This window comes from Sycon ciliatum, chromosome 1, assembly GCF_964019385.1.
Source record: "Sycon ciliatum chromosome 1, ocSycCili1.1, whole genome shotgun sequence".
In the NCBI taxonomy this organism is placed as follows: Eukaryota; Metazoa; Porifera; class Calcarea; order Leucosolenida; family Sycettidae; genus Sycon; species Sycon ciliatum.
Window position 1 is genome coordinate 25,533,557 of NC_088643.1, and position 27,500 is coordinate 25,561,056.

General features: G+C 51.6%; 2 protein-coding genes across 3 annotated transcripts in view; one reads left to right on the forward strand and one right to left on the reverse strand.

The window, feature by feature from the left end:
• The first annotated feature begins 295 nt into the window (after positions 1-295).
• LOC135820044 (uncharacterized) overlaps positions 296-27,500 on the forward strand; it is a 32,555-nt gene continuing 5,350 nt past the window's right edge. The window contains exons 1-8 of one of the 2 annotated variants that reach the window (XM_065333351.1): positions 296-428; positions 1,177-1,281; positions 2,739-2,825; positions 4,075-4,317; positions 4,501-4,563; positions 4,863-4,928; positions 10,569-10,634; positions 15,828-15,932. In XM_065333351.1, the coding sequence (XP_065189423.1) occupies positions 298-428; positions 1,177-1,281; positions 2,739-2,825; positions 4,075-4,317; positions 4,501-4,563; positions 4,863-4,928; positions 10,569-10,634; positions 15,828-15,932 (866 nt within the window). In that variant the 5' untranslated portion in view covers positions 296-297. The remainder of the gene's footprint in view (positions 429-1,176; positions 1,282-2,738; positions 2,826-4,074; positions 4,318-4,500; positions 4,564-4,862; positions 4,929-10,568; positions 10,635-15,827; positions 15,933-27,500) is intronic. The other variant, XM_065333358.1, reaches the window with a different exon arrangement.
• LOC135806716 (52 kDa repressor of the inhibitor of the protein kinase-like) lies at positions 11,349-13,727 on the reverse strand. The gene has a single exon (XM_065320942.1). The coding sequence runs from the start codon at positions 13,725-13,727 to the stop codon at positions 11,532-11,534; it is 2,196 nt and encodes a 731-aa protein (XP_065177014.1). The 3' UTR covers positions 11,349-11,531.

The window sequence follows — 27,500 nt, forward strand, 5'->3', positions numbered from 1 at the left end:
GGCAATTCTTCGGTGTTGCAAGCCATGCAAGCCATGCAAGCCATGCAAGCCATGCAAGCCATGCATGCAACTACATGTACTTCAAGAAACTGTAGGTGTGAGCAGTGCATGTGCATGGTGTTCACTGTACGTTGTTACATGTATGATGATCAGTATCATGTTAACTATGTACTCTAGTATTGCTGTCACAAAGAGAAGAAAGGATAATCTGACATGAGTTTTAAAGATTTTCTCTTTTCCACGAATTTCATTGGTAGGATTGGCTCAACACCTGTTATGGTGTTGCTATCTGTATTGATGCCGTTGGCATTACGCCGTTTGGTTATCTATCTTCTTCCACTGCACAGGCAAGCAAAGCCAACGCCTGCCGTTGATGGTGACTATCTGGTTCCGACCGACACCGGTGCGGCTGTTAAACGCGGATCACTGTAAGCTATGCCCTGTGGCAATCAATACAATCATTGGCTTCAGTATTATCAAGAGTCCATAACCCCCAGAGTGTGCAACGCCACATAAATGTCTGTCACGACTCGTTTTCAACATTACGTCATTTTCATGTAGCTGCGCGTGCAGGCCGCGGCATTCGCTACATGAAAATGACGTAATGTTGAAAACGAGTCGTGACAGGACCCTATCGCGCGTTGCACACTCTGGGGGTTATGGACTCTTGGTATTATGTACATGAATGTGCATGTACTGCATGCAGCAGTCAATACATTGTGTTCAGTATTATGTACATGACGTTGCATGTCCTGTGTGCAGGTGGTAATGGTTGAACCTGCACCTACTGTACTTTCCGGAGTATAAGCCGCACTTTGAAAACTCAAAAATCACCCCGAAAAGTGGGTGCGACTTATACCCCGATGATCAGATTAACGATGATAACAGGGTAGATGTCTGTATGTCCTGGCAAAAAGGGGGCTTGCGGCTTATACTCCGGAAAATACGGTGCCTATACCATTGAATCTCAACCATAGCTAGCATACAGCCAGCAACCGTTCTATACCAGCACAATTGTCTGAAGACATCGTGTTGTGCCGCTGTGGTTGAAAGTCATTTTGTTGTTGAAGAAGATGCACACAGCGCATAGCGAATCAATTTACAATGTGTTTGCTGTGTGTGCGTGCGTGCGTGTGTGTGTCTATGCTGAATAATGATGGTATTTTCTCCACTCAGCGTTGTTGGTGATATGAACCCACCTGCCTCAAAACGCGGTGCTGTGGAGTCAGTGTGTTATGAGCAATTTGACGATGACCAGCTACCACTGGTGGCAGCAGAGCAGTACGTATCTAGCTGTGATAGTATTATTCTTATGTGATAGTATTATTCTTATGTGCTAACTGACTTTGATCCCACATTGTGGTGTATAGTATGTGTGCTTCTGTTTCCGTGTGTGTGTGTGTGTGTGTGTGTGTGGCCATGGCGGTGAACTGCTCTCACCCGCCACCTTCCATTGATCTTCAGGATGGAGGAAGCGTGGAGGTTGTGGACAGCTTTACCTATCTTGGCAGTGTCCTGAGTGCAGACGGTGCTCTGGACAAGGATCTCACCTCCCGTCTTGCCAAGGCCTCTCGTGCTTTTGGCGCTCTCCAAAAGCCAATCTTCGGGTGTAGCGGCCTATCCATTACGTCTAAGCGCCTTGTCTACAAGGCCATTGTCCTCCCTACCCTCTTCTATGGAGCAGAGACTTGGCCCATGAAGGCCCGGCAGATGAATCGCCTGAATCTGTTTCATCGCTCATGCGTCCGTTCCATCTTGGGAGTCTCAAGGAGCGATCAGCACTCCCGTCATCTTAATACTGCTGATCTAGCCCAGAGAGCGCGTCTTCCTGAGGACATTGGCGCTCTCCTGCGTGAGTACCGTCTGCGTTGGCTGGGTCATGTTGCCCGTATGGACGCGGCCCGGATTCCTCAACAAGTGTTGTTTGGTGAGCTCGAGGCAACCAGACCACGGCATGGGCCAAAGAAGCGTTGGCGAGACACAATTGTCGGTGATCTGCGCTCGCTGGATATTCCGGAGTCCGAGTGGTATCGGCTCGCACAAGATCGCCCGGAATGGCGCAGGCGGGTTCATCAACATCGTCTTCCTCCCCCGGCACCGAAGGACTTTCATTGCGCATGCGGCAGAGCGTTTAGGAGGAGTGGCGATTTGAAGCGTCACATCAAGTACTGCCCAACTCAGTAGCCTATCATCTCCACTGGAGATGGGGCGTCAAAGGTCAAAGGTCAAAGGTGTGTATGTGTGTGCATGTGTGTGCGTGTGTGTGTGTGTGTGTGTGTGTGTGTGTGCATGTGCGTGTGCGTGTGCATGTGCGTGTGCGTGTGTGTGTGTGCATGTGCGTGTGCATGTGCGTGTGTGTTGCGCTGTGCGTGTGTGTGTGCATGTGCGTGCGTTTGTGTGTGCGTGTGCGTGTGTGTGCGTGTGCGTGTGTGTGTGTGTGTGTGCGTGTGCGTGTGTGTGTGTGTGTGTGTGTGTGTGTGTGTGTGTGTGTGTGTGCGCGCGTGCGTGTGTGTGTGTGCGTGTGTGTGTGTGTGTGTGTGTGTGTGTGTGTGTGTGTGTGTGTGTGTGTGTGTGTGTGCATGCCTGGTAGATTTGCCCAGTCGGCGTCATAATTATATCCCATACTGGAGCCGGCATGGCGGGATGAGTGGTTTGCATAGCCGTGCCGAGTCAAATTACGTTTTTGTTGTAGACGAGCAATGTTTTACACTGTCCTCCGACTGTATGTATCTCTCCAGACCCCCAAACATCAGTCGGGCTGGATCACTACGGGCTCCTGTCGAATCAGTCTGCTATGAAGCATTTGCTGAAGATGAAATTCTGAGGTATGCCACGTTGCGCAACATTTTGAATGTTGCCTTCTCCCCCTGACCCCTGCCACACAACAATGCAACGACTTGATAGTGTGTTTGATTTCTTTTTTAAACGAACAAATGGTGAGGGTGCAGAAGGAGAAAAGCTAAGACTACCAAAGAAAGACACCAAAGAACAGCCCAAGGAACAATAAAGAACAAGCAGAAATAAAATAATGTGCAGACGAATCGTGATGAGCAGTCAGAGACCAATACGTAAAGAACACATGACCAAGACCATGGACGAATCACTCTCCACTCTCACTCCCAGACCGAACTAGCACTACACATACACGACATGTGCGTACATAATAATCGAATCGAATTTCGTTACAGTTGATTTCTTGAACATAATTAATCTAGTTATTACAGGGGCCTTGATCCAAGAGGGTGGTGGCGTTCCTGTGGATGCGGAAAACTGGGCCTTTGGCCGAGTCTCACGCGAACCGTGAAATTTTTTATTTTTTAATTTTTTAATTACAGGGTGCTTTAATCTAGATACATACTATTCCTGAGCTTGAAGACGTTATTCCTGAGCTTGAAGACGTTTGAATTGTGCAATTTCTGGTTTTAAATAAAAAAGACCGGGCTAACTGAGTTCTGGGCTTGTTCTTGCTCTGCAAACCTTTCACTAATGAGCATGCTGAAGCAGAGTCCTAACTTTTGTGTACGTGTCTGGGCAGTGGCTGTGGAGAATTGTATGTTTTTTTTGGGGGGGGGGGGCACTCTGCCACTGCCTTACAGTAGTGGCGGGGTTGTTCAGTTTGCATAGTTATTGATAGTTGAACCAATGTCTTCACTAGAAATCTCAGTTCTAGTAATATAATCATTCGTTGGAGGGAGAGGTGCAAACAGGAAAGTCCGAAGAAAACAGTTAACTGTCACCTATATACATGTAGCACACATTTCCTCTCCCATATCTTCACGTACACATACAGCATGTCTTCTACGCACCCGGGTAACTGTTGTCTTTCCCCATGCACCAACACATTTCCTTGGGTTCACCACTTCGCCGTTGTCTGTCAATTGCCGCTGAGCACCTACACATTGCTAGTAGCAGCGGGGTGAGGGTGTGTGAGAGGATGGAGTGTGATGTCTGAAGCCGACCATATTTTGATCTTATACTCTTAGTAGTGGAATCATTTACAGGAAGTGTTTCTGAAGTTATCATTGAAACTCATTGTTGTTGTTACCAAATTTGTCTGTGCTCTGTGACTACTAGTCCTCCGGCAGCTGGTAGCAGCAGCAGTGCAGGTCCTGCAATGCCAGCAGTAGTGGAAGCCCAGGCCTACGAGAACTTGGCAGAGCCCAATCCTGCAGCTAGTCCTAGACTCAGCATCCCACCTCCTCCTACTGCTCCACCTCCTCCGAGCTCCCTACCGCCGCCTCCAACCCAGCCACCCCCACCAAGCTCTCCACCGCCGTCTGCCGTTCCCCCACCTCCGAGTTTCCCACCGCCTCCTGAGTAAGCGGCAAGAATTTAAGAAGTGTTTGCTGCAATGATCCCAGAATGTCTGCTATGGTGCATGTCTGGTGTATAAATATGTAAACATGCACTATGACAAAGGCAGGTAGATCCCTGCTCGCAGCAGATATTCTATATCAGCAGTCACAGTGGTGTGTACATGATGCTCTGTTTCCCTGACAGGAATTCTGGAATTGCAATCGGCAACTATGAGAACCTTGCTGATCCTCCTGTGCCCGCTGGCAGGTAGGGAATATCCCCGGGTATTGTTGCAACTGTATTCTGAGACCTTGTCTGGTCTAGATGTGATCATTGTTGCAACTGTATTCTGAGACCTTGTCTGGTCTAGATGTGATGTTGTTGTAACTGTATTCTGAGACCTTGTCTCAGTGGTCCTGATCATGTGATGTTGTGTCCACTGTACCCTAACTAAAGCCTTACCTGGTGCAGACATTGTTGCAACTGTACCCCAAGGCCTTGTCTGGTCCAGGTATTGTTGCCACTGCACCCTAATGTGGATTGTGTGTCTGTTTGTTGCTTGACAGGGGCTCTGATATTCCAGTTGGTAATTACGAGAACTTTGCTGACCCTCAACCTCCTCCCAGCAATAGGTATGAAGCTATCCAAGGGCATTGTTAGTCCATTTTACGCCATTCCACTATGAGCAGTGAAACCCATCCGCTGTGGACTCCTTGTTGCCATGTGACAACAAAGTACTAATGTGACAACAAAGTACTAATGTGACAACAAAGTACTAGCAGATGAAAGCTTCATAGTAGTAATCTAGCAGTGCTTCAAGATGTAGTCATTTAGCTTTCATCTGTCTACCCATTATGCCTGTATCCATTCCCTATAACTTTACCTCCCCTCCCCCCCCCCCCCTCCCCTTCCCCATCCACTGGAATAGTCAGAGTTTGAATTTTTTCTACTCTTGTGAACAGCAATCTTGTGGTGGCATTGCACCATGAACAGGTTTAGTCCGGGGCTTTTGGCATTTGTGAGCTTGCGTGCTGAGCAATTACTTTGTATCATTGTTCAGGCTTGACTCTGAGATGTAGATCTAAGCAATCATAATGTACTAAGGTACCAGCTCCAATTGTAATGCAAGTTTTGCGTAGCTAAAGTATGTTAACGCGGTGACGTAATGTTTTCACTGTATGCTGATGTCTATCACGCGCGTGTTCGCGCCAGCTCACGGATGCGCCGTTGTGCGCATGCGCAAACTCCTCGGCAGCTCGCTTTGCATGCGTACACCCTTCAGCAGCCTTCGTGCCTGGCTCTCTTTGTTAGTTGCATTGGCTCGCATGACTCTTGCTCCGTGTTTTCAAACTCCGGAGTTCTTCAGTTCTGTTCAGACTTCCTTGTACAAGGTGACATCGTCGTTTCGGTCTCTTGTTGCCTAGTTGTGGTGTCCAGTCCCTGGGCGGGCTGGAATTCTGAGTGCTGTATCCGCGGAGTGGTTTACTCAAATTTTCTCAAATTTTCCCACGCTGAGGCAAGAGATGTCGCGCAGGTCCGCCAGGTCATCTTCTAGCCCCTACGCTAGAGTAACATCCTCCCCTGCTCCTGGAACCACCCAGGCCAGAGCCCCGGCCCAGAACCTCGCGCCGCCTCGTGCTCCTCGTGCTTCGGCTCTACCTGGCCAAGTGCCTCCGTCTCAGTCAATGCCGGCCGGCCACCCACCCCAGCCCACGCTGGCGAGCCAGATCTCCGCCGCCGTGGCTGTTGCTATTCAGCCTCTGGCCGACAAGGTTACCCTGCTGGAGCAGGCTGGCGCAGCCCAACTCGCCGGCCCAGGAACTGGCGTAAACTCGGGACTCGCTCATGTTCCGACGTTCAGCGGGGCCTCGCTTTGTGCTGCCGGATCAATCGCCACTGCAGCGCCGGTTTTACCAGTATCAGTACCGGCTGCCAGCCACCCGACACAACAGTGGCCGTCATCTGGAGACCTCCCCGTGGTGCCGCCTCGCCTTCGAGACCGGATTGTGCGAGGTGAGTTCACAGAATTAAGCGATTTGCTGCCTGAATCCCTGGGCTTCGAGGGGGATCATGATGTGATGCAACTCGACGTGGGCGCGGGCCGATCTGTGCAGCTCGTCCCCAAATCTTCCCACCGGCAACCCGCCAAACGACACATCTATGATCTTGCCACATGGGTGGAAGCGTTCACCACATACTCGAGGGTGCTGGCCGACGCCTCACCACAGCTGGCAGGTGATCTCTGGGCGTATCAGGCCATCATTGTCGATGCCAACGTCCGGTTCCACAATGATGCCTGGCTGTCCTACGACCGCAAATTCCGTATGGCCAAGGCGTCCCTCCCTCACCGCTATTCCTGGTCCGTCATTGACCCGAACCTGTGGCAGTCTTGTCTCACGGGCCGTGGGCGGCCTCCGTGCCAGCGTTGCTCCATGGTCCATCCAAGTCAGCCCAGCAGCTGCCCCTTTCGTGGGGGGCTCCCAGCCCCAACAGCGCCTACGGGGAGCCAGTTCTCGCACCAGCCTGGCTTTGACGGCAAAGCCATCTGTCGTAATTTCAACTTCGGCAGCTGCTTGCTCTCCCCCTGCTCCAGAGCACACGTCTGCATCCAGTGCCGCGGCCGTCACCCCGCACGCCAATGCTCCAAGTCTGGTGACTCGACCAAGAAATAACTCTCACCCCAGTGGTGACGCTGCTTTACAGGTGCCCACTAGCACGCCTGTTCATGTTCAGCGCTTTATCAATCTTCCCTCTCCTCATCCAAATGCAGTATTTCGCTCTTATGGTTCACAAGGCATGCAGTATGGCTTTCGTATTGGCAGCTTTCGCCCCATTGCATCTTCTGTTATGTCTCCTAATCACTCTTCGGCTTGTGCTTGCCCTGCTGAGGTTACTACTCATCTGCTTACCTGTTGTGACCGCGGAGAAACTGCGGGCCCACTTGCATCTCCGCCATTCCCTCACATGCATATTTCTGGTTTGGGTGCTATCCCCAAGTCTGATGGCAAACTGCGTATCATCCACGACCTCTCGCCCCCTGCCGGCTCGAGTGTGAATGACGGTATATCTCGGGATGAATTCAGCCTGCAGTACGAAACTGTCGATACAGCTATCTCTCTGATCATGCAGGCAGGGTGTGGCGCTCTTTTGACGAAGGTCGACAGTAGGGGTGAAACGAGTATCTATTTTGACCAACCGATCACTCATTCATAATATTCGATCGAGTATCCGATTATTTCGAGTATTTTATCGAAATTCAAAAGCGCTAGATTTGTGAGTTCTCGACCAATTCGGAAGAAATTATCTGTGAACATAGAACAAAAGTCGCCAACGTCTTGTACAGAGTGTAAAGTAACGATTTTCACCAGTACTTTCATTATCTCAAAACAAAATAACGTTACTTGCCGTGGTGATCGCATCGTCCAAGTCATAAAATACTGACTCAAAGGCACGAATAATGCGTGCATACCAGTCGATGAGCAGTACAACAGGAGTTTTTGAAAAATAGAATGCCAGTACCAAAAAAAAACGATCGAGTGCAAAATTTCGAATACTCGCTCGTTTGAGATTTTCGAACGAATACTCGAATATTCGAACTAATCGTTTCACCCCTAGTCGACAGGAATGCATTCCGTCTCTGTCCTGTTGCCCCCTGTGACTGGCCTTTTCTGGGCATCTTCTGGCAGGGACAATTCTATCATGACAAAGTGCTACCATTTGGATTGCGTTCTGCACCATACATATTCGATAAATTCGCCACAGCAGTCCAGTTTATTCTCGAGGATGCATGCCACCTAAGCCAATTACTCCCCTACCTGGACGACTTTCTGAACGTTAGTCCGCCCCACCTGCCCGTTGCGGAACATCATCGCTCACATATCTTAGACATGCTCCGCTATTTGCAGATACCGGTGGCCTCTGAGAAAGTCGAAGGCCCATCCACATGTCTCACCTTCCTCGGCCTGGAGCTGGATTCGCTGACGTTTGAGATCCGGTTACCGTCCGCCAAACATGGGGCGTATCTCGGCAAAGTCAACGGCCTCCTTCAATCAGGCATGGCGTCCCGGCGCGAACTCGCCTCCGTGTTGGGCAATCTCTCGTTCGCGGCCCGGGCTATTCCTGTCGGTCGTACCTTCCTGAGGCGCCTGTACGACCTTGACCGTGCAACAAGCAACCTTCCAAAGCACAAGGTTCTCTCTGGCAATAGCACCGTCATCCAGGAGGACATACTCAGCTTCAGAGCGGCGGTACCTGGATTTCTGTCAGCAGCATGGCGTTGTGGCCCTGCCTGGAAGCGATGTTCCACTGTGCTACTACGCAGCCCTCCTCATGCGCACACTGCGGCCGGCCTCGGTTCGCACATATATGTCAGCCATCTGGAACTTACACGTCGAAATGGGCCTCGAGTACCCGAATCAGCCGACGTCCCTGCTGTCACGAGTGTTAAGAGGCATAGCCCGTTCGTCGGGACCTGGTCGCCCTCGTTTGCCTATCACAACACCCATCCTCCGGCAACTCTGCCAACGCCTCCAAGTTTCCTCCATGCGGCACTCAGTTGACCAGGCAATGCTGCAGTGCGCCTTCACCCTGGCCTTTTATGGCTTCCTGCGCTGTGGTGTGAGCTCACCTCGTTGACGTTTGGCAACGTGGCCCTGGACCAACAATCATTTCGTATCACCATCACGCTGCTGCAATCAAAGACGGACCCGGACGGTAGGGGCACGGTAGTCCACGTGGGCGGCTGTACCGATGTCATCAGCTGCCCTGTTACGGCGATGGTGCGGTACCTGACGGCAGTGTCGGCAGAGTCCCAATCTCCTAGAGATCAGCTGCTCGTCTACCACAATGGCCAGCCTCTGACACGAGCGGACGTCACGAGGGAGGTGCGGACCCTCCTACCGCTTTGTGGGATTACAGATCCGTCCAGCTATGCCAGCCACTCATTCCGGATCGGAGCAGCCACGTCTGCAGCTATCGCAGGCGTACCAGAGCACGTGATCCGCCATATGGGGCGATGGCGCAGCGACGCCGTACTGCGCTATATCCGTGTTGAGCCATCCGAGGTGCGGCTAGTATCAGAGAAGCTAGCCACAGTGAGTGACTGACCAGTAGCGCTGCACCTTGACGAATGTCTCCTCCGGTATACATACCAACTCTCAGTACCGCTATCGGTACCTAGATTTCTTGACTGCTAGCAGCTCCTGCTATACTCCTCGTTCAATGCTCGCGTTATTTCTGAGCACTGACTTATTTGGTTGGCCCACCAGGGTAACTAGCTTGGGCACTGAACTCTCAGTAGCTGGCAGCATTCTCTCTACTCTCCCGAATCACTCTATTCGGTTACTGCCCTTGGCAGGTCAGCCGCCATTTCGGTCTCACTCCGAATCACTCTATTCGGTTACTGCCCTTGGCAGGTCAGCCGCCATTTCGGTCTCACTCTCGGTCCCCGCCTCTGTCGGGTCAGCCGCCTCCATGGTTACACACTGCCAGCTCCTTTGCCCAGTTACCCTGTGGTGCCAACCAACTACTGCTGTGTCTGTGTGTGGGTCGTGTATGCCTCCGCGTACGGAGCATGCGTTAATGCAAGTTTTGCGTAGCTAAAGTATGTTAACGCGGTGACGTAATGTTTTCACTGTATGCTGATGTCTATCACGCGCGTGTTCGCGCCAGCTCACGGATGCGCCGTTGTGCGCATGCGCAAACTCCTCGGCAGCTCGCTTTGCATGCGTACACCCTTCAGCAGCCTTCGTGCCTGGCTCTCTTTGTTAGTTGCATTGGCTCGCATGACTCTTGCTCCGTGTTTTCACCCACCCACCCACACCGACTTCATTGTGTTACAATTCTCATTCTGTAGCACCCCGTTTATACTACTAACCTCGTTCGTCTTCCAAACTCACTCTGCTAAACCAAAACAAAAACAAGCAGGGATTGGGCACTGAACTCTCAGTAGCTGGCAGCATTCTCTCTACTCTCCCGAATCACTCTATTCGGTTACTGCCCTTGGCAGGTCAGCCGCCATTTCGGTCTCACTCCGAATCACTCTATTCGGTTACTGCCCTTGGCAGGTCAGCCGCCATTTCGGTCTCACTCTCGGTCCGCGCCTGTGTCGGGTCGGCCGCCTCCATGGTTACACACTGCCAGCTCCTTCGCCCAGTTACCCTGTGGTGCCAACCAACTACTGCTGTGTCTGTGTGTGGGTCGTGTATGCCTCCGCGTACGGAGCATGCGTTAATGTTTCTTTCTGCTTTGCGTCGTGGATGTGTACTTTGTAGCGGAGGAGCTCCGGGAGCGATTGCTACAACAAACTATGAAAACTTTGAAGTAGCAGCACCTGCAAGGTAAAATTTATACAACACATACAGTGCATTCAAAGTTCTGTAGTTGTGCTTATAAAATGCACTGTACCGGTGTTTTCAACTCTGAACGGAGCTGTCAGTGAATGGTGCCATGCATGGGGTCTTTGGAGCACGTCTGATCACATACACGGATATGCATCGAGTACTCCCATCCCGGGCCTCTCTCCCATTGCCCCCCCCCCCCCTTCATGACCCTCTTTTCTCTTGCTCTCTTTCCAAGGTGAGTGCATCAGTGGCGGATCCAGGATTTGGCCGAAGAGGGGGCCCAAGGTATCAGCCCCCCCCCCCCCCAAAAACAACAACAACAACAACAACTGCTGTATTCCATTCGCACGACATTTTCAAACTGCACTGGAAGTGTTGTCAAGCTGTGGTGTAACTCAGTTAGGGCAACACTACTGTACTAACAGGTATTTGTATGTTATAAAGTTACCACATATATATATATATATATAGTGCCATGCGCTACTTGATGTACCAGCCTGCTATGCCGGATACCGCCAGCCATGCATCGACCAGGCGCCAGGCGCGAACTGATGGTGGTGGTGGTGAGAAGGAGAGCTCTGTGCCAGAACTTTGCAGCCTAGAGAGCGTGTGTGGGCAGGCGTGTGTTTACCGCCATATTGCCAGGTGTGTCTTTACCACCATATTTATCAACCATATATATATGTGTTATGTAATATGTATCTCATTAATGATTTTCTGTCTGAAGATCGCTTAGTGTGTGAAACAGCCATTTTACTGCCCTTTCTTCTACTTCTTCTACAAATATACATGTATGTCATCAAGCCACATTTCCAGTTCAAGCATAATTATGTACAGGCATTTGAGTTGATGGGACAGTCAACTGCTGGGGAAAACTGTAAACGCGAGGGCTGCTCAGTACTCATCCTCATCGTGGTTGCATGGGTCTACAAATTGCATGCGACGGGGTGCTCTGGTAGCAAACATGTCGACGATCTTGTTGTAATCCAGCTTGATGTCTTTGTGGACGTACAGTAGCAGCAGGTCATTCAGTCGCGATTGGCCCATTGAACTCCGTAGATCTGTCTTCACATATGCTAAGGCAGAGTTTGCACGTTCCACAGATGCTGAAATGACAGGAGCGATGAGCAGAAGCTTCAGGATGCAGGAGATGTTTGGAAACGACATCTTATCAACAGCACTGAGGGTATCAGCAAGTGACTTGGGAAGATTGCCAGCCTCAACTTTCTTCCATTTCCTCACCCACCGGTCAACTTCCTGTGGCAGAGAATAGGCAGCTGGGAGGTCGGTTGCAAAGGCTTCCTGGAGCTTGCTGACAATGTCTTCACTGATGCCACACGGGAGAACAGCATTCTCGGGGAGCAAACACAGGCCGGAGACGGCGGTTTCCGTTATCTGGTTGAAACGGGCTTTTAGCTCCTGCAGCAAGGAATCTGCGAATGGAACGAATACTGAACGCCGCCAGAACTCCTCGGGCGTAGTTGCTGGAAGGTTTGAGCGGTGACGCTGGGTTGCACATCTCCGAGGAATACGCAGGTCGTCAGCACCCATCTTGTCCACACTTTGCTCAGCTTCCCTGAAGATGTCAGCAAACCGTTCGTCGCTATTCAAACGGGCACTCTTGATGCACTCTCGCACATCTGCTATCTCGGTATAGGCGGTGAACACATCCATGCTGGACCCTTGTAGGAGGCGTGCGATGTCTTTGGTGAAGCCAAAGAAGTACCGGCAGACGTGGAAAGCAATCAGGTACTCCGACGATCTAATGTCACGCAGCAGACCGCAGGCATCTGTTACACTCTTCGCATCCCATTTGACGTCTTGCTGGAGGGCTGGCTGGCTGATGACTTCCAGAGTGGAGGAGAGCGGCTCCATCATGTCGTGGAAATCCTCAAAGGCAGTATGCCGCTCGATCCACCTGGTTTCGCATAGCATTTTGAACTTGGCCTTGGCGATCTCTGGTTTCCGTTCTGCTTTCCGCTGCCGGTTGATGGTGTCCACAGCTTCTTCGAACGCGCGCTGCTTCTTGGGAGAGTACTTGAAGAACAATCCAAGCTGCTTCATTGTTGCCACCATCCGCAAGACTTCAGGAACGCTGCAGGCTTTGGACAGCGCCAAGTTTAGTTGGTGGCTGGTGCTGTGGTAGTACGTTGCCTGAGGTATTTCATCCTTGAAGAGCGCCTGGCAACCTCTCAGCTCACCAGCCATAGCTCCCACACCATCATAAGCTTGGGCACGGCACAGAGTCATGTCCACGTGCAGGTCTGCAAGGAAGGTCTTGATGGCCTGGAAGATGTCACAACCTCGGACCTTCTCCAATGCAACAAAGCCAGCGAGCCTCTCCAAGACTTGGCCATCCTTGATATACCGCAGCACAACACCAAGCTGCTCCCAATTGCTGACGTCTGCCACCTCATCTGCTGACACTGCGTAGAAACCGCTTGCCCGAACATCCGCTGCTATCTGCTCTCGAACATAATGCCCGATGCAGGAGAGTAGGGCATTCTGGGAAGTCTTGGAAATGTAAGTCTCGCGTACAGATGCTGTCTCCAAGTGACGTCTCAGCACATCATCACCAGCCTCAACACGGAAGTTGACCAGGGACTTGAAATTTCCTTGTTTCCAGCTGTCATCCAATGCATCACCGTCATCTCGATGGCCTCTCAGTGCCAAGCCATTCCTGCCACAGAACTCCAGGCATTTGACAATGGAGAAAAGCTTTGCTCTATTCTCCTTCACTCTTGCTGCTGCCTGCTGGCTGATTGTGGCATCAATCCTGCTGCCTGGGGTTCGCATCGTTTTCAAAAAGGAGTCCATTTTCGCTTCCGAGGACAAATGGTAATCCAGTGACCTGTGAGCGGCCAGTTCCTGAGTTGCGTCCTTGAAATTCACAAGTGGCGTGGAAATTAGTATTCGCGCCCGACCACTTGTTGACTGAGTGACCGGGAACAGGACACAAGGTACACAATAAATTCCACGTTTTACCGCAGAGTAGGCCGTAAATGGGAAGGTGTCGAACCACGACCTGTTGCAGTAGCGCAAGCGAACTCCGTCCTTGCGACTTTTGTCTTTGACAGTCTGGCAAGGCATTTCTACCGCAGGACCTGGCTTGCGCGACTGAACAAGTTTCAGCTTCGTTTCAGCGGATATTGAAGTATCGATCTGACCTGCATAGTCGCCGATGTCCCAGGATTCAGAGGGAAACTCACGCGGCGAAACCGGTACTCCAGGCTGAGATCTTTCCGTCGCTGGAACAGTGCTACTCTCAGTGGGCTTGGCGTGCGAAACGGGAGATCCAGGCAGAGAACTGTCACTGGAGGAATGACTTGAAATGACTTCACATTCAGGAGTAGGCCTGTCCGAAAAATGTGTTTTAATTTGCGGAAAATGGAAATGCAAAATTCACGGTTTTCCAGCCAACATTCAAACAAGAAATCAAAGAGGAATGCAAAAAAAATTAAAAAATCAAAGCCAAACAACCCAAAACGCAGAGAAAATGCATCCGTTGCCATGGCAACCAGAATCTAAAATGGCCGCCATGCCGTGGTGATCACAAAAATAGTGACAGTCACTATTATTTTCCGTGTCACACAGTACATGTATACATGTAGTATCCCTGCCTTGCTAGTACATGTACCTCTAATCATGTCACGTGTACATGTACACGCACTGCATGATCATAATCTTGTCACCCATTTTGCTGACAAGCCTGCAAAGCTAATCATTTTCTCACCATTGCAAGTCACTTGTGTTGCCCTTGCATACTACCTGTACCACACATGTACTACTAGTACTAGAACACATCTTTGTACAATCATGTAGTTTTACATCATCACACCTGCATGTACATGTAGAACTAAACACCCATGTGTTCGCATTTGTGTGATTAGGAGGCCAGTGCAACTGCCTCTCTAACTAAAGTCTAAGTCTAGAGTCTCAGCCAAGAGGGACAGTACAGAAGACACCGAAATAGCAAGCCGAACTTGACTTGGTCGAGCTGAAACCTTGGCTGAAACCTTGGAATTCGACCGAAAATGGGCAAAATTCAGAAAAAATGCAAAAATGCAAAATGTACCCCAAAATGCAAAAAAAATTCAGAACATTTTTCGGACAGGCGTATTCAGGAGCAGGTTCGGGTAATGTCGCAAGTGCAGGAACATTTCCACTCGGCAGCGGCTGCGACGGACCTTTGGACGGCTCTTCAACGCGAGCTCTCTTATCTACCGGTCCACTGAAGAACGACCTGATGTCAGACCCTTTCCTCTTCATCGCATATCTGAAGGTAACCCGTTGGCTACAAGCGAAGTAGAGAGAGCGCTTACTTTTAGTTTCTGACAAGTGAAAAAGAAAAAGGAAGGACGAAGTCGACAGCACCGTGCACCGTACAGGACTTCAGCCCAACGCGATGAAGAGCTGTACTTTGTACCAGGCCCTGCATTTTTGGCACGCTTTTCCCATGTTTGTAGTGCGGCCGTGTCCTCAGGTCGCAGTGCGTACAGTAGTTGTACACAGCGCGCTGGCCAGTGCGTGACACCGGATACGTATTATGTACCCAGCACGCGTGACCCTCTTGACACGCCATGCGCCAAGTCATTTCGAGCGCTCATTCTACAGTCTACTGTAATCCTAGACCAAGGTCGAAATTTTCAATGGGGGGGGGGGCCAGGCCCCCTGGGCCCCCCCCCCCCCTCCTGGATCCGCCACTGCGCATGGTAGAAGTGCTGTAGCTGTACACTGTGACCCAGGGGCGTAGCAGTCAGTCCGGCCGGTTCGCCTTTGGCCGGACCACTTTTTTGCCCAGAAGTGCCCAGAATGCAGGATTTTGCACCTTAATTTCAAAACATTTCCCGCCGGGGGCACCCCGCTCGAACCTCCCTCCGGCCGGACCACCTCCAACGGCGGTGCTACGCGCCTGGCACCACAATATAACATTACGCTGGTGATGTGGGCTGCCATACTGGCAAAGGCACAGACACATGTACTGCGCATGTTGTTTGTTGCGTGTTGTCACTTCACTCACGCTGACCCACGTGACATGGGCCTTGCACTGGCTTCTGCTTGTTACTATGCAAACGTTTCCAAATTGCAGGGGGAATATGTAATCAGAATAAAGTCAGGCACCCCAGAACGTAAAACAGTAATGTGTAATCAAAATGACTGTGATGCAATCATATGTTGTTTTCTATTCAGTGTTGGTGGAAAAACAGTTGATTCGAGCCGTGGCGCAGTCGCTTCCATTTGCTATGAGAACATTGGTGACCAGGAGAAGTCAGCATCAACAGCAGCAGTAGTCAGGTAAGGAGAGCTATTGAACAGCACTGGAAAATTGGCTGAGCACTAAGGTGCTTGAAGAGTCGTCGAAATATGTAGCTCATGGTGTGTTCGTTCTTCCAGTGTATGCGTGTGTGCGTGTGTGTGTGCGTGCGTGGTGGGTGTGTGTGTGTGTGTGTGTGTGTGTGTGTGTGTGTGTGTGTGTGTGTGTGTGTGTGTGTGTGGCCCATATGGTGCAGTGGTATGTGCAGTCGATTTCCGATCGAGAGGTTGCGGGTTCAATTCCCGACGATTATGGTCGCACACGTCTTTCTTCTCTTTCTCGGACTCTTCCTGACTTTTCTTTCATTCTCCTGGGTGGTTACCAACAGCCAGTGTATGCCGGAGTATGTGGTGTGATGTGTGTGTAAAAAAAATGGAAAAATGAAAAATAGGGATTCACTGGCCAGAAAAAAAGTCACTTCAAACAGCTGTGTGGTGGATACCAGGCTAAAAATAATGGCGGTCAATTCCTCAGCCTTGCAAGCTGTTGAATGGTGTAATGACTGTAATCCCAGCACAAGTTGCTATGTCTAACATAGCTGTTCGCTATCATCGCTTCCGCGATGGGCATGTCTGAGGTCTGAGGTCTGAGGTGTGTGTGTGTGTGTGTGTGTGTGTGTGTGTGTGTGTGTGTGTGTGTGTGTGTGTGTGTGTGTGTGTGTGTGTGTGTGTGTGTGTGTGTGTGTGTGTGTGTGTGTGTGTGTGTGTGTGTGTGTGTGTGTGTGTGTGTGTGTGTGTGTGTGTGTGTGTGTGTGTGTGTGTGTGTGTGTGTGTGTGTGTGTGTGTGTGTGTGTGTGTGTGTGTGTGTGTGTGTGTGTGTGTGTGTGTGTGTGTGTGTGTGTGTGTGTGTGTGTGTGTGTGTGTGTGTGTGTGTGTGTGTGTGTGTGTGTGTGTGTGTGTGTGTGTGTGTGTGTGTGTGTGTGTGTGTGTGTGTGTGTGTGTGTGTGTGTGTGTGTGTGTGTGTGTGTGTGTGTGTGTGTGTGTGTGTGTGTGTGTGTGTGTGTGTGTGTGTGTGTGTGTGTGTGTGTGTGTGTGTGTGTGTGTGTGTGTGTGTGTGTGTGTGTGTGTGTGTGTGTGTGTGTGTGTGTGTGTGTGTGTGTGTGTGTGTGTGTGTGTGTGTGTGTGTGTGTGTGTGTGTGTGTGTGTGTGTGTGTGTGTGTGTGTGTGTGTGTGTGTGTGTGTGTGTGTGTGTGTGTGTGTGTGTGTGTGTGTGTGTGTGTGTGTGTGTGTGTGTGTGTGTGTGTGTGTGTGTGTGTGTGTGTGTGTGTGTGTGTGTGTGTGTGTGTGTGTGTGTGTGTGTGTGTGTGTGTGTGTGTGTGTGTGTGTGTGTGTGTGTGTGTGTGTGTGTGTGTGTGTGTGTGTGTGTGTGTGTGTGTGTGTGTGTGTGTGTGTGTGTGTGTGTGTGTGTGTGTGTGTGTGTGTGTGTGTGTGTGTGTGTGTGTGTGTGTGTGTGTGTGTGTGTGTGTGTGTGTGTGTGTGTGTGTGTGTGTGTGTGTGTGTGTGTGTGTGTGTGTGTGTGTGTGTGTGTGTGTGTGTGTGTGTGTGTGTGTGTGTGTGTGTGTGTGTGTGTGTGTGTGTGTGTGTGTGTGTGTGTGTGTGTGTGTGTGTGTGTGTGTGTGTGTGTGTGTGTGTGTGTGTGTGTGTGTGTGTGTGTGTGTGTGTGTGTGTGTGTGTGTGTGTGTGTGTGTGTGTGTGTGTGTGTGTGTGTGTGTGTGTGTGTGTGTGTGTGTGTGTGTGTGTGTGTGTGTGTGTGTGTGTGTGTGTGTGTGTGTGTGTGTGTGTGTGTGTGTGTGTGTGTGTGTGTGTGTGTGTGTGTGTGTGTGTGTGTGTGTGTGTGTGTGTGTGTGTGTGTGTGTGTGTGTGTGTGTGTGTGTGTGTGTGTGTGTGTGTGTGTGTGTGTGTGTGTGTGTGTGTGTGTGTGTGTGTGTGTGTGTAGCATTATAGTAATAATGCAGATTAATGGGTGCACGCGGCTGCTTCGTGCTACCACTCAAACTATGCTGCTATGAACGTGCGCTGTACGTGCTCACATGGTACTCTATGCATCATGGCATTCTATGTGTCATACAACGTGACACTCAACGCGACATTCATTCATGCGCGACGCTCAACGTAGGCGGCATGCGTCGTAGGCACTCAACGTGTCATACTAAAGTTTGGCGTTCATGCGTGTCGCTCGCCTCCGATGTGGAAGGCGTGTGGCTGCGTTATGATGACGCTTGCTCGTAGCTTAACGTGGGTGGCATGCATCGTTGCATGTCTTGCTAGAGTTTGCTCTGCTATATATTTTCGATCCGTTCTCTGCGACAATCATTCTTCCTTGCTCGTAGTGTGTATTATATTTCGATTCGTTCTGTGAGCGGATCACTCTTGTCAGATCATTGTGTTTGCTCGTAGTGTTTCACAGTTGGTGAGTTTATTCGCTCCTCGCCGCCGTTGTGCTTTGACTCGTTCTTATCCTTGTTTTCGCGACGCCATGGCTGCCTATACTGACGACGAAATCCGCGCCATGACGGTTCCGCGTCTCCGCAGCAAACTCTCGCCGTTGGATTTGGATACTTCGGGCCAGACGGCTGCCCTCGTTGATCGCCTGATTCAGGCCCAAGTTCATCACGCTGATCCCTGCGAGTCTGCAGCGAGCACAGCACGGCGAGCAGAGCAGGCAACAGAGAACACTTCTGGCGGCCATGGCTCCCGATTCTCTGCCTCATAGTCATACGAACTCGACTCCTCTCCCAGCCAGCTCAGGTAGCAGCAAGTCGTTCGCCGCCCACCTGGGAGCTAAACATCGCGAGCGGATTTTGATGGGTGAGTTCGTGGAATTGAGTTAGCTCTTGCCCTCTGTGTCTTGCTCTGTGCCGCACGCCCGCACACAGAACGTGCTCCGTTGAGAGTCGTCGGATGGGGGCCCGTTGCGGGTGGTCGAGGACGGCGCTGCCCGCGGCAAGAGCAGGCACGTTCACGACCTTGCGACGTGGGTGGAAGCCTACACGATCATGAGCCAGGTTACCTGTTTCAGTGTTTTCACAGTTTGTATTTTGCTCGCTCTTCGGTTTGAATAATTCCTCGCCGATCGCCTGTTTCAGTGTACTTCACCACGCTGAATCCTGCCATTCTACCCCGAGCGCGGTGAGCGGAGCAGGCAGCAGAGAACGCGAGTCAGCGTTACTCCCAGCAAGAGTAGGCATGTTCATGATCTTGCGACATGGGTTGAGGCCTTCACCGTCTTGGTCCAGATCATGGTCGACATTGCTTCGCACAGGATAGTGGAGTTGCTGTCCTGTCACTTCCGCATCAAGGCTGCTGCCGACCCATCACTGAAGTGGGACATCATTGAGCCCAGTCTGTGGCAGCTGATATATTTCTGACTGTCTCCAACGCTGCTGCAAGGACGGTATGACAGCTGGTCCATTTAACACACAACCGTTTAGCCCCATGCAGTCGTTTGGGCTAGGCATTGTGCTGGCCAAGAGTTTACAACGCCCTGGCCCTAGCATTGCCAAAAGGGAACTGTTTGCCAGCGACTGGCCCTAGCATTGCCAGAAGGGAACTGTTTGCCAGCGATAATCTATCTTTCTTCTTCAAAGTAAGTTCTGCAACCCCAGGCTATGCAACTCCACACCAAGTTACTCAGTACTGTGTACATACTTGGAGCATGCTTCGACCAGCAGCATCCAGTTCTTCCGTCTGCACCCAGGCACAGCCCTGTCATCAATCCATCAAGTACTGCTATTACTTGGTCTACTTGTCATTGGTGGGGTAAGGAACTCCCACACACACACATCCATAGTGCATCAATCAATCTGGTGCTAGTGCCTGTCACTTTCGAGGTGCACCACCTACGTACTCACAGGCTGGCTTATGCCCATGCTGTTGCAGTCTCCTCCAGTTAGTATGGGGGTTAGCACTGTTGCAGTTCACACTGCCATCCCAACCAGTGTGTATAACCAGCAATTGACGTGTTGCAAGTATTCAAGTGTTCAGTCCAACAGCAGATTTGCTTGGGCCACTCTTGTCCAACCATTTATGTAGTTTTCCAGTATAACCTCAACCTCTCTGGCCCGACGTCATTTAGTCTCTGCCACACTGACAGGCGTTGCGTCCTCAAGCACGAACTCGCCTGCCTTCTAGGTCAACTCACATTCGCTACCCACCCGTACGTTATTATGCCCTGCCTGTCTGACCTTGTCAAGGCCACATCTGAGTTCATCTCACAGAATGCTGCACCTCTCAACCTCAGTCAAGGACGACCCTGAGCTGGTGGCACCAGACTCTGTCAACGTATTGAAGGTTGGCACAAGCCGTTCAGTTCTTCTCTGGTCATGGCACTCATCTACACCCTCTACTTGTGTCCAGTACTACTTACTGTTTCGAGCATCACACCTGCCAGTCACCTCCAATACCATCGATGCTCCGTGCCCGGACCAAGTTGGATGACTCCAGAACCTTTGCTCCCACAGCTGCGGCGCGACCTGACACCATGGTCTAGCCAATCACCGCAGCAATGTTCATCCTTCTATTTGGGCAAGCTCCCTTTGCTGCACGAGCATTTATCCGGCATGAAATGAGGGACACCGCCAAGGAGATCATCAAGGTAACTGTCTTACTGGTTCTCATCCGTGTTGCTTGAACTCTTGTCAGTGTCCTCTTTACCACATGCTGTCTCAATCCACACACATTTAATGCCTAGCTACCCAGGCGGCTTTTTGTCCTCGTCCCTCTCTTGGCTCCGCCAAGATCTCTCTCTGCAGTGCCCCCTCTCTGACTCCTCCCTTGGCTCCGCCAAGATCCTGCTCCGGCAGTGACCCCTCTCTGACCTCTCACTTGGCCCTGCCAAGATCCTGCTCCGGCAGTGACCCCTCTCTTGGCTTCGCCAAGATCCTGCTCCGGCAGTGACCCTTCTCTGACCTCTCTCTTGGCCCTGCCAAGATCCTGCTCAGGCAGTGATCCCTCTCTTTACTCAGGGCCCTCGGTCGCCGTCCCTCGGACGCAGGCTCTTGTAGATACTTGGCTCCGCCAACATTCTGCTTCGGCAGTGAATACCCGGCCGACCCTGAATCCTCTCTCGTAGATACTTGGCTCCGCCAACATTCTGCTCCGGCAGTGTCTACGTATATCTCTTGTCTGACCTCTCTCTTGGCCCTGCCAAGATTCTGCTCCGGCAGTGACCCCTCTCTTTACTCAGGGCCCTCGGTCGCCGTCCCTCGGACGCAGACTCTTGTAGATACTTGGCTCCGCCAACATTCTGCTTCGGCAGTGTCTACCCGGCCGACCCTGAATCCTCTCTCGTAGATACTTGGCTCCGCCAACATTCTGCTCCGGCAGTGTCTACGTATTACTCTTGTCTGACCTCTCTCTTGGCCCTGCCAAGATCCTGCTCCGGCAGTGACCCCTCTCTTTACTCAGGGCCCTCGGTCGCCGTCCCTCGGACGCAGACTCTTGTAGATACTTGGCTCCGCCAACATTCTGCTTCGGCAGTGTCTACCCGGCCGACCCTGAATCCTCTCTCGTAGATACTTGGCTCCGCCAACATTCTGCTCCGGCAGTGTCTACGTATATCTCTTGTCTGACCTCTCTCTTGGCCCTGCCAAGATCCTGCTCCGGCAGTGACCCCTCTCTTTACTCAGGGCCCTCGGTCGCCGTCCCTCGGACGCAGACTCTTGTAGATACTTGGCTCCGCCAACATTCTGCTTCGGCAGTGTCTACCCCGCCGACCCTGAATCCTCTCTCGTAGATACTTGGCTCCGCCAACATTCTGCTCCGGCAGTGTCTACGTATTACTTTTGTCTGACCTCTCTCTTGGCCCTGCCAAGATCCTGCTCCAGCAGTGACCCCTCTCTTTACTCAGGGCCCTCGGTCGCCGTCCCTCGGGCGCAGACTCTTGTAGATACTTGGCTCCGCCAACATTCTGCTTCGGCAGTGTCTACCCGGCTGACCCTGAATTCTCTGTCTGTTTGTGTGTTTGTCTGTCTGTCTGTTTTGTGTCTGTTTGTCTGCTTTTCTGTCTGTTTCTGTGTCTATCTGCCTTTCTATTTCCTTGCCTCGTCTCCATATCAACGAGACATGAATCATTGCCACACTCAAGCAGTCGAAGGCCGAACGCTAGCAAGGCTGCTAATGTGACAGTGGCTACAGCGGGGCAACGTGCACGATTGCCACCGGCAATTCCAAGACGTTCTCAGGCAATTCCAAGACGTTCTCGGACACGTTCAGCTCCACCACCATCTCAACTACCCGTGGCTGGTGGTTACCCGCCAAGATCCTGCACTGGCAGTGATCCCTCCTGCTCCGGCAGTGACCTCTCTCTGACCTCTCTCTTGGCTCCGCCAAGATCCTGCTCCGGCAGTGTCTATGTCTTTAATCCCGCTCACGGTTGCTTCGGTACGAGGCTTGCTGGCCACAATGGGCCATGCTCATTTCCGGCTACTCAGGGCTCTCGGTCTTCGTCCCTTGGACGTGACTATCCTCTTGGCTCCGCCAAGATCCTGCTCTCTCTGTAGCCTCTCACTTCGCTGGCCAGCACCCTCCTAACCGCAAGCTGCTGTGTGTTGTAGTTAATGGTGTACTAGCTGTGCTAGTACTTGTTAGCAACAATCCGAACTAGCGCACACACTGCACTGCATTGCTTTGTACTGCATTCAAGACTGACGTCATGCGCTTTGTTTTGCTGCGTAATCACAAATGGCACCAGCCCATTTTGCGGAAAAGAAAAACAAATCTTGCTTGCCCTGTTGTGCTCTTCCAGACAACGGATCGTGCTTCAGCAGTGTTTCTCTTCCAGACAACGGATCGTGCTTCAGCAGTGTTTCTTTTCCTTTCGTAGCTTTGCTGCCAGCCCGAGTGTCACCTCGACACTGTATTTCTTCAGTACGTCTGACCTAACTGTCGACACTGTCAAGGCAATGCCTTGTCAAGCCCTCCGCAGCGAGCCTTCTCAGCGCGGCTTGAATCCGAAAGGAAACTTAGTAAAAGTATTTTACAGGACCGTTTGCTGGCACAACTAGCCCTTGGTAGTGAGGTCTGCTCCGGCCAGGAGAACCAGCAATATGACAGTGCGGACACGGCTCGCGAGCCCAGAAGCCCGACTGGCACCAATGCCTCCTCCGCCAGCTCAGGTGACGCGGGCTCAACGGATCTCTGCGCTCTCGTACGGGACGAGGCGTAGTCGGCTTTGTCGGCCGCCATTATAATTATTATTATCGGAGAGCACTGTGCCGCTCCTCACCCAAGGCCAAGGCAATGCGGCTGCTGCCGCCACTACGCCAGGCCAATCTCCTGTAACCCACCCGATCAGCCACCTGCACCAGCTGTGCCCAAGGCTGTGCAAGAACGTATTTTGCGAGGGGAGTTCGTAGATTTTTCAAGCTTGTTGCCTGAAATTCTTGCACACTTCCGGCCCAACATTCCGGCTGGCGCACAGCCCGAATAACGATAGCCAGCTAAATATCGTTGAGTCGGATGACGCGAAGCAGGTGCGTCGCAAGGTTCACGATAATTATACATGTACCTACCCGGCTCGAGGCATGGACCACATACATGTCTGTTATCACGGCTGCTGCCCTACACCGCACTGCCGAACTTTCGCACTGATTGCGTACCAGCAGTTGATCCTGACTGCTAACCGCCAGTTCTTCCCAAGCGCGTGGCTAGAGTACGACCGCCAGCTGCGGATGCTCGTGGCCCAGTAACCAGGCACGAAGAGGTTGGACACCATCGACGTTAACCTATGGCAGATAGCTGTCACAGGCCATGCACACCCAAAATGCGCTCAATGTAAGACGGTCCATCCAGGGGCGGTTTGTGTCCTTTTCGTCCCCAAGCCAGCGGCATTTACCTCCAGTGGTCGCAACCAGACCAGAGACGGCCAAGAAATCTGCCGCAACTTCAATGGAGGTCGCTGTTCTTCGTCGTCGTGCCGCTTCTCCCACACCTGCAGCCAGTGTGGCAAGGACCACCCATGCATCATGTGCAACCAGCGGCAGCGCGGAGCCAATCGGCCACCCCGCCGCCCCTAGCAGAATGGCTACTGAATCGCTTGACTCGGTACGTAGCTTCTTTCCTATACACTCTGCAGACACCACACTGCTAGCTGACCACTCTGCCCGCCTGTTACGTAACCACTCAGATCAATCATGTGTTGCGTATGTTCTCCATGGCCTGCGCCGTGGCTTTACTCTTGGATCTGCCGGCCAACACGACATTTCGGTTTTCTCTAATAATCTACCCTTGGCTTTCACTCACGCGGCATTTATATCCGAGCAATTAGCTGCTTCCTGCGCCCGCAGCGAGACCACAGGCCCATTTCCGTCACCTCCATTTCAGTTCATGCGCCGCACTGGTATTGGTGCCATCCCCAAAAAGAACGGCAAGCTGCGAATGATCCACCATCTGTCTAGTCCGGAAGGCACCGGCGCGAACGACAGCATTCCTGCCGAGCCGCTCTCTCTGCACTACGCAAGCATTGACAACGCGATCAACATATTCATGTCATGCCCACAGCCTGTGTATTTGTCCAAGCTCGATGTACGCAGTGCATTTCGGCAGATCCCAGTCCGCCGTCAGGACTTCGCTGGGAAGGCTCCTACTACTACGAGCGCTTTCTGCCTTTCGGCCTCCGCTCCAGCCCAGCCGTCTTTGACTCAGTAGCCACAGCAGTCAACGGGATCATGCAGCACGAGTTTGCTATAGATCACCGACTTCATTACCTCGATGACTTTCTCGATATCTCCACTGGCTTGGCTGCAGCCAACCAGCAACTCACCATCCCCCTCCGGGCATTCACGTATCTCGGCACTCTTTGCTCCATCCCAGCTCAAACTGAGGGCCATCACCATCATTGACCTTCCTTGGTATTGTCCTAGACTGCGAGCGCCACGAAGCTTGGCTACCAGAGGACAAGCTGTCCGAGATCCATGCGCCACTCATGGCTACTATCAGCGAGTGCAGCATCGGCCAGCGTCAACTCAAGTCCCTCCTGGGGAAGCTCACTTTTGCTGCCCGAGTCATCGTTCCTGGACACACATTCATGCGTGAACTATGATCAGCGTGCCCTGAACTGTATCTGTGTATGCGAGTGCGGTGCATAAAGCCCACCTTGAGAATGGGTTTGCCGGCCCCTTAGTAGATGCGTGGCTTCTGAAGAGGGTGTTGAAGGGCATGCAGCGATGCCATGGTACGGCTGTACTCACCCCTCGCCTTCCTATAACTATGCCAATCCTACGACACCTGACGGATGCACGCCGGAAAAGTAGTATCCTGAATGGCCATGACAAGCTGCTCTACCAGGCCGCCATGCTGCTTCTTTGGATTTCTTTGGTGTGCTGAATTCACTAATGGCATCACACGGGGCTGTACTAGCTCCCCTGGTGACGGACGCCTGCAACTCTTCCTGCTTTCATCCAAGACAGACCCATTCGGTAAAGGCGTTGCTAGTGACATTGGCCCGTCTGTACCGCCGTACTGCCCGGTCCGTGCCATTATTAGCTACCCATTTGTCACTCGTCGCGAGGGACCGGAGCAACTCTTGTTCGTACTCTCGAACAGACAGCAGCTGACCAGGCAGTCATTCACAGTAACAGTATGGTCTCTTGTCGCTGCGGCCGGTGTACCATCCCAGTCGAACTACTCCGGGCATTCGGTCCACATTGGTACAGCCACCACCGCTGCTATGGCTAGTGCCCCCGACTCCTTCTTCCGAGTGGCAGGTCAGTGGAAAGAGCGATGCGTGTCTATGCTACATCCGGACTACAACAAGCGCTAAGCGCCAGCTATCGTTCCGGCTTGCTGCCGTGTCATGGATGCCATGATCCCCAACTTGGGTGAGTAATGAGCTACTGAACTCTAGCTGCACAATGCTTGCCTGTGCTGACAACAATTGACCCTTGCTGTGCGTCAATAGTGCTTAGCTAACGGAGTGCTGGTTTCATGGGTCCACTCTCACAACTGGTGTTATCTAGCTATTTGCTGCGGCTCTGCCTTGCGCTATATTACATCCATTTAGCATTGCAGCTCTACGTTGAGCTAACAGCAGCTCTACTTTGAGCTAACAGCAGCTCTACTTTGAGCTAACCGCAGCTCTACTTTGAGCTAACCGCAGCTCTACTTTGAGCTTACAGCAGCTCTACTTTGAGCTAACAGCAGCTCTACTTTGAGCTAACCGCAGCTCTACTTTGAGCTAACAGCAGCTCTACTTTGAGCTAACAGCAGCTCTACCTTGAGCTAACAGCAGCTCTACTTTGAGCTAACAGCAGCTCTACTTTGAGCTAATCGCAGCTCTACTTTGAGCTAATCGCAGCTCTACTTTGAGCTAACCGCAGCTCTACTTTGAGCTAACAGCAGCTCTACTTTGAGCTAACAGCAGCTCTGCTCTGAGCTAACAGCAGCTCTGCTCTGAGCTAACACCAGCTCTGCTCTGAGCTAACACCAGCTCTGCTCTGAGCTAACACCAGCTCTATTTGAGCTTCAAGCCAGTTGTTTCGAAACCAGCACTCCTCAATCCAAAGATGCCTCTTTGTTGACTTGTTTGTGTGAGGGATGGGGCTAATGGTGTACTAGCTGTGCTAGTACTTGTTAGCAACAATCCGAACTAGCGCACACACTGCACTGCATTGCTTTGTACTGCATTCAAGACTGACGTCATGCGCTTTGTTTTGCTGCGTAATCACAAATGGCACCAGCCCATTTTGCGGAAAAGAAAAACAAATCTTGCTTGCCCTGTTGTGCTCTTCCAGACAACGGATCGTGCTTCAGCAGTGTTTCTTTTCCCACCATCCCTCCCTATCCAACTTATTCACACCATCACAATTATCGTACCCACTAATCGGGTCCACTCTCACAACTGGTGTTATCTAGCTATTTGCTGCGGCTCTGCCTTGCGCTATATTACATCCATTTAGCATTGCAGCTCTACGTTGAGCTAACAGCAGCTCTACTTTGAGCTAACAGCAGCTCTACTTTGAGCTAACCGCAGCTCTACTTTGAGCTAACCGCAGCTCTACTTTGAGCTAACAGCAGCTCTACTTTGAGCTAACAGCAGCTCTACTTTGAGCTAACCGCAGCTCTACTTTGAGCTAACAGCAGCTCTACTTTGAGCTAACAGCAGCTCTACCTTGAGCTAACAGCAGCTCTACTTTGAGCTAACAGCAGCTCTACTTTGAGCTAATCGCAGCTCTACTTTGAGCTAATCGCAGCTCTACTTTGAGCTAACCGCAGCTCTACTTTGAGCTAACAGCAGCTCTACTTTGAGCTAACAGCAGCTCTGCTCTGAGCTAACAGCAGCTCTGCTCTGAGCTAACACCAGCTCTGCTCTGAGCTAACACCAGCTCTGCTCTGAGCTAACACCAGCTCTATTTGAGCTTCAAGCCAGTTGTTTCGAAACCAGCACTCCTCAATCCAAAGATGCCTCTTTGTTGACTTGTTTGTGTGAGGGATGGGGATAATGTAGCATTATAGTAATAATGCAGATTAATGGCAGTGACCTCTCTCTGACCTCTCTCTTGGCTCCGCCAGGATCCTGCTCCGGCAGTGTCTATGTCTTTAATCCCGCTCACG

Bases quoted from the DNA above. Each gene is read 5' to 3' on its own strand.
- LOC135806716 (XM_065320942.1), bottom strand. From the start codon at position 13,727: ATGCCTTGCCAGACTGTCAAAGACAAAAGTCGCAAGGACGGAGTTCGC.